The following is a 12063-nucleotide window of genomic DNA, read 5'->3' as shown; positions in this document are numbered from 1 at the left end:
GGCACATCCTCTGCCTTTTTGCGACTATGTATGCCCTTGAAATAATATATATATATATATATATATATATATTATATATATATATAATTGATGAGTGTTGTATGCAAACACCAACAACCTTACTGGTAGAAACAGGTATTCAATCTGGTTACATACTTCGAAGAAGGGTCAGGTGTAAGAAGCTTGGACAGGTTGAGGGTCATCTCATTGATGTCCTATTAAAAAGATTAGTATGGCAACAAATTGAAACCGTTTTTCCAACTCTAGGGAGACAGGGCTGAAACTGCAGCCCTCTGGGCCTTGCAACTCTGAATAATTTCTATGTCTTTTGGAAAGAACTTTAAACTGAATATGAGATACCATTTGAAAATTATTGAAATAGCAAAGAAACTTCACTATAGGATATTTTTCAATCACTTCAGGTATCACTTGACATCGTTCGTCGAGCCTTGTTCTTCATCATCAATTTCTTCATTCCCGTCACCCTCCTTTCTGTTCTCAACCTGCTGACGTTTGTGTTGGTCGTGGAGGATGGCAGTATGTAAAATATTTTATCATCATCATCATCATTATAATCGTCATCATCATCATCATCATCATCATCATCATCATCATCATCATCATCATCATCATCTTCATCATCATCATCATCATCATCATCATCATCATCATCATCATCATCATCATTATCATCGTCATCACAATCAGCAGCAGCAGTAACTTCATCCTCATCACTATCTTCATCATCATTGTTGTTGTCATCGTAATGATTATCGTTATCGTTGTTATCATCATTCATAATCAATGATAACTGTATCATTATTTGTTTATTCAAATCAAACTATATTCATCTTATATTAAAAGGTGCCCAAGAGGTAACCTGCATCTATATATGTCCATACCGTATATCACCAGAATAGTGTTCATTTTTATACTTTCTAACTCTAAATCGCGAAAGGTCATTATTAGAGACTACAGTGTTACAACAGTCCATCAAATCTTACAAAATTAAACAGGGTTGACGAGAAATTAAACACTTTGAATAGCCTTCAACAGACATGACTTCACTTCCCTCATAATGACGCATGGTAACTTAGTACCTGGCTCTAAACTATCGGAAAAATGGCGGACGACCTTATGAAATATTTCTCCGACGATCATAAAAGCATATCCAGAGGGGAAAAAAACATTATAAATCTGATCATGTTTTGAATTTTACACATTCCGATCACAAGACATATGAAAAGTTCTAGCGAGCATGAAGAATAAAAGTACTGATTTTCTTTGTTTAGAACCATGATGGCCGCAGTTACTGGGCGACGTGACATCAGACTATTTAATCCAGTTACCCAGGACCTGAAAGTTTTAAAATAGGAAATATCCGTATCATTGCTGAAAACAGTAGCTAATGCGAATTAAGGCGTCGCATACGAAAACATTCTTTTGACATTTTGACAATGTTGACCATGAACGAAAATTTTAGTCGTCCATTTTCGAATCTTAAAAGTACATACCTCAGCTAATATTGATTTCTTTGAGTGGTTCTATAGCATAAATGATTGGATATTCATGCTTTATAAGCTACATAATTGTCATGCTTTCTGACCTAATTGGCACGATTCAAGGGTTGTTGGGACCTAATTCCCACAACTAATTACTGTTGTCCGAGCAATGATCGGGCTCCAGCTTGAACAAAAATAGGATACTCGTATAGACGAATTATTGTGGGGTTTTCCAGCTAGTCTACAGAGTTTAGATTAGAAAAATACTGTCGTACTTTGGAAAATCACGTATTTAAAATTTTGGACCGAAAATTCGTCGTTCAAATATCGACTGATTAAAACGGGCGTAATCTTGACAAAAACTCTCAAACCTTTGATTTTGTGAGCCCTGGGTTAGAGAGTTTTGGCCAAGATTTGTCAATTTAATCGATCCCTATTTGGAGGACGAGTTTTCTGGCCAAAACATTAAATACGTGTTTTTAATTTTCGAATACGGCGTTACAATTATGGCACCTAGGAGTTGAATTTTTGTCTCATTTTTGTCAAAACACTATTTTTTTCCATGACCTTTCACTCAAACTCAAATTATAATATAATTTATTAAAATGCCCGTTAGCTTCCAAACGGTTTCTCATACCCGAAACTTCTTAAGCCGGCCTTTTGACAAGAAACGAGATATTTTAATCGGCCAATATTTCAAGAAATTTTCTTGTCAAAATAAACAAAAGGGTAACCGTGAGACTGCTCGTATGTGAAACAGTAGTGCCAAAAAGATAAATACAAGAAAGAAACAGTCACAAAATATGAGGCTGCCTCGACCGGGGATCGAACTTCAGACCTTGTAGCCTTCGTTAATCATAACCTTCATAATCTTACACTTTTAAAAAATTATATCACAATAGCAAGCGAGAGAGAGAGAGAGAGAGAGAGAGAGAGAGAGAGAGAGAGAAAGATATATATAATATATATTATATATATATATATATATAAGAGAGAGAGAGAGAGAGAGAGAGAAGAGAAGAGAAAGAGAGAGAGAAATATATATATATATATATATATATATATATATATATATATATATATATATATATATATATATATATAGAACAGTGAAGTTTGCTGCCCCAAACGTAAACAATAACAAGTTGCTAGTGATTTCCGTTAGGGACCGGAATAATTTACGCACAATATAGGTCTCCCAATTTTGTAGTTTGAGTTGTAGGCAATACACTTTCAGTATTGAAAATATGTTTACATAAAATCTAACAGTTGCAGAAATAATAATATAAGACTAAATTATTATGAAAATCAGGCTCCGAATAATTCTCGTTTTGTTCATACCAGCGCAATAATTTGCTCTGGTCTAAAAATAGATAGACGTAACTTTTGATAAATTTTACCTTTTGTTCCATAAAATATCCATATCTAGACATTATTTGATGCATGATCGAGTATTTATGAATATGTGTTTCTTTTGCCACCTAACAGCCAAATTTTAAAGGTTATTTTCTTTCTATTATTTACATTGAAACGTGAGCTGTCAAGACAGGAACATGTGGTTTGCCATGTGCTTCTCGACCTTTGTTTACGTTTGGGGCACCAACTTTACTGTTCTATATATATATATATATATATATATATATATATATATATATATATAAGAGAGAGAGAGAGAGAGAGAGAGAGAGAGAGAGGAGAAAGAAAGAGAGAGAGAGAGGAAAGATATATATATATATATATATATATATATATATTTATATATATATATATAGAGAGACAGAGAGAAAGAGAGAGAGGGAGAAAGAGAGAGAGAGAGAGAGAGAGAGAGAGAGAGAGAGAGAGAGAGAGAGAGAGAGAGAGAGAGACGGGGGGTGAAAAGCTACAGAACTTTAGGTTTACACTTCCAACGTCCTCATCCCAGGTATCAACATCAGCTACAGTATGACTGTCCTTCTGGCCTACACCATCTACATGTCAATCCTGGTCGACCACCTCCCCTCTGTCTCCATGAACATGCCATTTCTTACCTTCTACCTATTTGTCCTCTTCGTCATCTCTCTCCTTACCACCATCGACATCATCTTTATTGTGTGGCTAAATAACAAGGAAGAGGTACGTATAATAATTTATTATTCAGATTTATAAAACTCTCATGTAACCACTACTATCAAAGGGCCTCGACACAGAGATCTATTCAAGTTTCTGTTCTTATCATTATTATTATTATTATTATTATTATTATTATTATTATTATTATTATTATTATTATTATTATTATTATTATTATTATTATTATTATTATTATTATTATCAATATTATTATCATCGTCATCATCATCATCATCATCATCATCATCATCATCATCATCATCATCATCATTATTATACTTGATTGGTTGGTAAAAAACGGAAGAAAAAATGAGTGAGATATAAATGATCGCTGTCTCACGTCTATAGAACATGCATCTGCTTTTAATCTCTATCTCCTCCCTGGGCTATAAGTGAAATGTATTTGAAAAATTTCCGATGCACTGTTTCTGCTTATTTAACAAATTAGGCAAAAGCAGTTTTCCCTCAATGATCAAAAATGTATTCAACATTCTTAAAAGTAATGTAAATGTTGAAATATGTTGCATATTGTATGAACTCTCTCCTTACCGATCCTTTTCAGTATTTCCCAAAATGCAGGCTTACCCAGCAGAAAATTGTATTTATTAAACTGAAACAAGCTCTCAAGACCACATAGCAACGACATATTCTTATTAATTAAACAAAGATCATTCTTAAAAGTCTGTGATTTACACAATAAATCTGAATCAGAAAAATGTATATTATGTCGTAACAATAAATGTGACGATTTTTGATGCAGGTGGTAAGGAGAGGGTTAAAGTCGCGGTTAAATAGAAATCAAATTAAATGACAGCTTGTATTCAAATTGCGTGAAATAATCATGTTTTTGCAAGCCAGCATTGCTATTTGTTATTGATTCTGCCCTAAGTGTGCATATTTACAAATCTGATATAAATGGATTCAGCTATAGGCTTGTTTTAACATTATTGCTGACCCCCTTGTCTACCCTGTAATTATTTGGTTTCTGGTTCTGTTAGATCTGGAGGAAGACCGAAATCGATCATGGTTGCAGACGAGATTTTATTTTGGACCTCCCTGTCCATCACAGCAGTGACCGGGTAGCTGAGTCTGTCAGATCTCGTGAAGAGTACTTTGCGATAGAATAGGGGTCCGATCCAAAGGGTAGAAATCGATTATTGGTATTGTCGGTTACACGCTATAGAAACCGAGAAAAAACTCAGGCTTCATGGGATTCATGACTCAGATGGACTATTTTTTAACATAATTATTGCAATGGATTATGTTTTATGTTGGTTTAAGAGTATTTCAGTTATAACAATGAGACCGTAACAATTCGGGAAGTCAGACCTGTAAAGTAAATGAGAAATACTTCGATTCTGTCGCAAGGAATAACAGCAGAATCTAATTTTGGTAGTGAAGCCAATTGTGTAAAAAAGGCTCTGCTATATCGGTTAGTGAAAATTGAAAATCAATGTTTTTTATGTTCCATAAACATTCACATGCCATGTTGCTTTTCAACTAAGAGCATTTCAAACTGATTCAAAATTCATCTTTTAATTAATTGCAGGAAGAGGAAAAGAAACAAAGAAGACGTTTCAAACTAAAGGAAACCTTGTCCAAATTGCTAAATATAAACAAGTTGACGAATACACAGACTTCTCCATCCGAAAGACCCAACAACTCAAATCCGCTAGAAATGAGTTTAAATAAACCTCCAGACAGCACAACGACGCAAGTTCATCCAGAGGAAGACTCTTACAAAGGAGGTCAAAATGAAACTGCTCATCCAGCTCACTTACTTCTGGATAAAGAAGATCATAATAATATTACATACACGGAATGTTTTCGTGGATTAAAAGATAAAAACCTCCATTGTGAGGAATACGATTCCTCAGAAAATAAAAGCAATAAATCGAATACTGAATCTACTGTCAGTGTAAACAAATACAAAAATTTAAGTAATAAAGTCAGGGTATACAGCCTTTTTACATTTTCTGTTTTAAACCTTCTTACGTTCTGTGTAACTTGTTTGACTATTCTCTAAATCATCATTTCTCAGGCATCTTAAACGTAGATGGGGACGCGTCATCAACCACAAATAAAGTAAAGAGCGGCGTCCCAAAGGGTCGTGTTCTGGGATCACTTCTTTTTATAATGAAAATTAATGACTTGCCTGACAATATTTATTTTAAATGTAAATTATTTGCCTATTAGGCAAAAGTGTATTCTTCTCCAAACTTTTCTCGAGTTTTGCAAAATGATTTAAATGCCTTGTTTCAACAGAGTGAGAAATGGCAAATACGCTTTAATACCTATAAATGTAAAGTTTTGCATATGAGCAAAACCAATCCGAAAAAATATTTATTACGCAGATACCTCTAAAAATGATGAGTCACGGAAAGGGAGATGGTGTTATCTTTAATTGTAATTTAAACTTTGACAGTCAAGTACAAAATATTGCAAATAGAATAATTGGAGTTATACTTGGAAGCTTCTGTTACTTAGATGCACATATGTTTATCATCCTGTATCAATCAGTGGTTAGACCTATTTTAGAGAATGGAAATGTTATAATTTCTATTTAGAAAATCTCCAAAGACGTGCGACAAACTTAGTGCCAACTCTTCATGATATTATATGCTATGAAGAAAGATCAAAATATCTGGACCTTCCACCATTAAAGTATAGAAGAAAGAGAAGTGATTTAATTCAATTCTATAAAATAGTTTGCGCGATCGATAACATAAAACATTATGATTTTTTAATAATTATTACTTTTAATTACATTCATGCGGAAAGATGAATTCATAATATTTATGTCAAGATACTCAACTTCAATTAGACAAAAAATAAATGTATATTCCGTACTTACAAACATTGAACAGTCTGAAATTTAAAACTAAAATGCTAAAGATATTGTTGAATTTTGGAATACCCTTGAAAGGAGCGATTTGCTTTAAAATCCATATATGACTGAGCATTCATAATTTGTCAATAATAAGAATGGATATTTTTTTTTTGTTTGATTTTATTTTTAATTTTCTTCCATGCTTTTATTTGTTTCTCACTTTTTAATAATTTTATCTCAAAGAATATGCAATGTGTAATGTCCAATATATTATTATTTATGTTTTAAAGACATTTAAGGAATACTTGGTCCATTTTACATCCTTATTTTTGATATGATATACGATATTATTGTGTACCGACGTGAATTTACTTGTAGGTATGATAAACGAACCCAATTATGGGCTTGATTAAACATGGTTGCAATGGACAATATTTATTTTAATTATATAATAATAATATAATAATAATAATAATAATAATAATAATAATAATATAATAATAATAATAATATAATAATAATAATAATAATAATAATAATAATAATAATAATAATAAATAATAATAATTATTATTATTATATTATTATTATTATTATTATTATTATTATTATTATTATTATTATTATTATTATTATCATTATTATTATCTACTATATTATACTACTACTACTACTACTACTACTACTACTACTACTACTACTACTACTACTACTACTACTACTACTATTATTATTATTATTATTATTACTACTACTACTATTACTTCTTCTTCTACTACTACTACTACTACTACTACTACTACTACTACTACTACTACTACTACAACTACTACTACTACTACTACTACTACTACTACTACTACTACTACTACTACTACTACTACTACTACTACTACTATTATTATTATTATTATTATTATTATTATTATATTATATTATTATTATTATTATTATTATTATTATTATTATTATTATTATTATTATTATTATTCATTACTACTACTACTACTACTACTACTACTACTACTACTACTACTACTACTACTACTACTACTACTACTACTACAACTACTACTACTACTACTACTACTACTACTACTACTATTATTATTATTATTATTATATTATTATTATATTATTATTATTATTATTATTATTATTATTATTATTATTATTATTATTATTATCATTACTACTACTACTACTACTACTACTACTACTACTACTACTACTACTACTACTACTACTACTACTACTACTTCTACTACTACTACTACTACTACTACTACTACTACTACTACTACTACTACTATTACTACTACTGCTGCTGCTACTACTAGTAGTGCTAAAACGATTATTATTATCATTATTTTCTCTCTGTGGAACTCTTCTTTTTCTAACGATAAAATATTAAATCATTTGTCAATCTATGACAGTTGAATCAACCCCCATTGCCTCGATAGTCATCGAGTGGTAAAGAAAATAAACATTTTTGTGAGCTGTCAACAACTAACAATTCACTAATTTTCATTCTCTTGGTATTTTCGTTTTCATTCTGTGTAGTGACCATAGATAGTGACCCGCGCATCCCATGCTTAACGATTTGTCTAAAAATGAACTTTACAGCCGTGCCCTGACAAAACCCTGGTCACTTTTTGTCCATGAAATCTTTAGTTCATGTCATTATTGATTAAATTGACACATAATTGTTGTCCTTCAGAGCCATTAGGCTCGTGAAGTCGGATTTTATCCCGGTTTCTATAGAAAAGTGCTTTCCACCATACTTAAAAGACCCAGCTACCATATGACTGCTGGGTGGATAAGGAGGGTCAGAAAAAAAATTCGATCTTGGTCCCTTTGCGTGTGAAGCGACTACCAACTGAGCTACTGGGACCCCAAATTGAATCAGACGACATATTTAAGAATCCTAACATGGGTTTAAGAATTGTTGACAAGCTGAGAATGATAGTAATCGATCAAAAATTTAAGTGAATTTTTTCTGGCAAAATTTTAAAACGTCCAAAGTGTTTTGTCGGTGCACGGTAGAAGAGACAGATTGCGCATCGGGGCGCCAACGGGTCCCGTTAGAGATAGACGACGATTGGGATTGTTTGGAAGCTTTAACCCTTTGCCCACTAGTCATTATGACATCCGAAATGCTATCGCCTTCTACATCTACGCCAGAACAGAAATAGAGGGTGGAGCCTACCATGATATAACATTTTATGGAGCCCTAATTTCGTCATATAAGTTCTGTCCACTGACAGGTGGGTGGATATCGCTTTCCAGAACTTGAGTCCTTATATGAAATTCTGAGTTTTTGACCAATCAACGATTGCTCTTTTGATAGCTCGCTTGTCAACATGAGTCAGCTCAGCCCTTGATTTATGTAAAGGCATCACAGGCGGTATATGTTGTGTAACTTCAAAGACCACGGTTGACCGAAAGCGATGAATGGAAACCCTACTGTGGCGTGGAGAACGAGGTCTTGTATGTATAGTTACGTCATATCTCAACGCTCGTGAATTCTTAGTACGGCTGGACTCACAATCAAAACACGAAATATGTGTTTTAAACTCTTGAATCAATCGAGTTACATCAGTGCGTTCGTCTCATTGAGAAATGAAAAACGATATATAAATCAAGAACATCGATCGGAAAATAAGGAAATTATCATAAAATTATAAAATTTGAGAAAGCTGTTTTCAAAATCAAATCTATTACAAAAAAGGTTATTTCTCGACCGATTTTTATGAGACAAAGACAATTTTTCTCCACTTTTCAGGCTGATTCCAACAATGAGGTTTTCAAATTTATCGCGATAAGATTATTTGTCATTATTTTTTTTTAATACCCAATTGACTCCTCAGGAAATGAATACGTAATCCTTGGCGACTAGCGAGTAGGTGTTAAATTTTGCTTAACCTTTCCCACGTAGACGCACACACACACACACACACACACACATACACACACACACACACACACACACAGACTTATCGTCGTCTAGTATCCTATCGTTCGGCTCGACGATTAAAAGGGGTTCGTATCGTCGCTAAAATAATTACAAAATACATATATTTAAAATATATTTATAGTAATGTGAATTAAATATTTTAATGCTCTAATATATCAAGAATGGTCATTATTATGATTTATTACGGTGTGAATTGAATTAGACCTTTAAAACTGAAGTTTAATCTGACACCCTACTCGCTGTTATCATTCGAGTCTAAGTTGTAATAAGGCAACCTTGGCCAGAAGTGAAAGACATACATTGTGTGCTCAGTCTGTGTGTGTGTGTGTGTGTATGTGTGTGTGTGTGTGTGTGTGTGCGTCTGCGTGGGAAAGAGTAAGCAAAATTTAACACCTACTCGCTAGCCGCCAAGGATTACGTATTCATTTCCGGAGCAGTCAATTGGGTATTAAAAAAAATAATGACAAATAATCTTATCGCGATAAATTTGAAAACCTCATTGTTGGAATCAGCTTGAAAAGTGGAGAAAAATTGTCTTTGTCTCATAAAAATCGGTCGAGAAATAACCTTTTTTGTAATATATTTGATTTTGAAAATAGCTTTCTCAAATTTTATAATTTTATGATAATTTCCTTATTTTCCGATCGATGTTCTTGATTTATATATCGTTTTTCATTTCTCAATGAGACGAACGCACTGATGTAATTCGATTGATTCAAGAGTTTAAAACACAGATTTCGAGTTTTGATTGTGAGTCCAGCCGTACTAAGAATTCACGAGCGTTGAGATATGACGTAACTATACATACAAGACCTCGTTCTCCACGCCACAGTAGGGCTTCCATTCATCGCTTTCGGTCAACCGTGGTCTTTGAAGTTACACAACATATACCGCCTGTGATGCCTTTACATAAATCAAGGGCTGAGCTGACTCATGTTGACAAGCGAGCTATCAAAAGAGCAATCCGTTGATTGGTCAAAAACTCAGGATTTCATATAAGGACATAAGTTCTTGAAAGCGATATCCACCCACCTGTCAGTGGACAGAACTGATATGATGAAATTAGGGATTCATAAAATGTTATATCATGGTAGGCTCCACCCTCTATTTCTATTCTGGCGTAGATGTAGAAGGCGATAGCATTTCGGATGTCATAATGACTAGTGGGCAAAGGGTTAAAGCTTCCAAACAATCCCAATCGTCGTCTATCTCTAACGGGACCCGTTGGCGCCCTGTCGCGCAAACTCAGTAACATCGTAATGACGACCGTTCCCGCCAGTCCGTTATACAAGGGAGATAGATATGTCTATAACTAAAGAACGTGACAGTTTACACATTTACGCCCCTTATTTTCTGATCTTTGTGCTAATAATTAATTTATTTTAATATTTAATTTCCACGAAGTTTGAACAATTATTGTTAGGTCTACGTTCAATTTTTAGGCTTTTGTCGTGGTGTATGAATTTATCTCACTAAAAATCAAGACTCACTGCTGTCAAACAACATTCATACTGTAATATTGTCTATTTTGGGATCAAACCGATAGATGAGAATGTTTAAATTATTAGTAAACTTTTTTGTTTGTTTCAAAATATAAATAAAATTGTTCACCAAAATGAAAATAAATTTATTGACTTGCCTCTTTTCAATTGCTATATCTGAAGAAAATGCTAGATGAAGATTATAATGTAAAATTTAGGATAGTAAATAATTGAGCATTGCATGAAACGCAAGATGATAGATGATAAGTTGTTTAAAAAATATAGGAAAAGGCAAAAACATGAGTTGTTGTTTTTTTTAGACGGGAAGGGGGAGGGTGAAACCTAACAATAAAAAAAATACTAAAGTAAATTTCAGCAGCTTTAAAGTCTCACTTATACACAAGAAAATGGTAACATCATATAGAAATGCACGGATACAAACAGAAAGCGATTATTTGCAACGGTCTCCCTCTCAGCAAAAGGCCACATTCAGACTCGGGACAAAACCAAAGTCTCTTTTTTTACGTAGAAAAAAGATAGATAAGAACAGGGAAAGAGAAATCTTGTTTTATATCCACACATACAATTGTAGTATAAGAGTTCTTGGATAATATATAACATGGCTGATATTTCACGAATGTCTGTTTAAATGACGTCTATCATACATTTTGTACTGTATAAGATGAAAATTCAAGTCGTTCAGAGCCATAAAGCCCAAGGAGTCAGAGTTTATCACGGTTTCTGTAGCGTTCAAATTGCTTGCTATTCTTTTGACAAGACGTTAGCCTATCGCAAAGTCCCTTCCTCCGGATCAAACCTACACAATCACACGTGTGAGTCAAGTGCTCTACAGAGACGCACAGTGAGCATAGTGAAACCGTAGACATGATTTATATAAAGGATCATTTCTATTTCATATTATATTATTTATCAGCTACCAATTAAAAATGGAAACAACTGCTCTTTAAAGAAGTAACAGGTTTAAGAACCTTTGACTAAATTATACAAACTGAAGGTCATCTTAATTCATTTATTTGAAGTTTTAAAATTCTGGTCAAAGCAAAAATAGCGTTTGGTTATTGCATAGCGAGTCCCAATAGCTCAGTTGGTAATGCACTCGCTTCACACGCAAAAAATTCGAAATCGATCCAGGTGAAGTCGAGA

The 12063-nt window shown here is 33.2% G+C and overlaps 1 protein-coding gene across 1 annotated transcript in view; it reads left to right on the top strand.

Moving 5' to 3' along the window:
* The window catches only part of LOC144955819 (acetylcholine receptor subunit gamma-like), a 13872-nt gene extending 5968 nt beyond the window's left edge, over positions 1 to 7904 (top strand). The window contains exons 3-6 of the mRNA XM_078889702.1: positions 423 to 537; positions 3424 to 3614; positions 5161 to 5565; positions 7878 to 7904. Of these exons, the coding sequence (XP_078745828.1) occupies positions 423 to 537; positions 3424 to 3614; positions 5161 to 5565; positions 7878 to 7904 (738 nt within the window). The remainder of the gene's footprint in view (positions 1 to 422; positions 538 to 3423; positions 3615 to 5160; positions 5566 to 7877) is intronic.
* Positions 7905 to 12063: the final 4159 nt, after the last annotated feature.

Source organism: Berghia stephanieae, chromosome 1 (genome assembly GCF_034508935.2).
Source record: "Berghia stephanieae isolate SIO BIC M18660-M18661 chromosome 1, UCSD_Bste_1.3, whole genome shotgun sequence".
NCBI classification, from domain to species: Eukaryota; Metazoa; Mollusca; class Gastropoda; order Nudibranchia; family Aeolidiidae; genus Berghia; species Berghia stephanieae.
The sequence above is the reverse complement of the archived record's forward strand: the minus strand, read 5'-3'. Positions and strand labels throughout refer to the sequence as shown.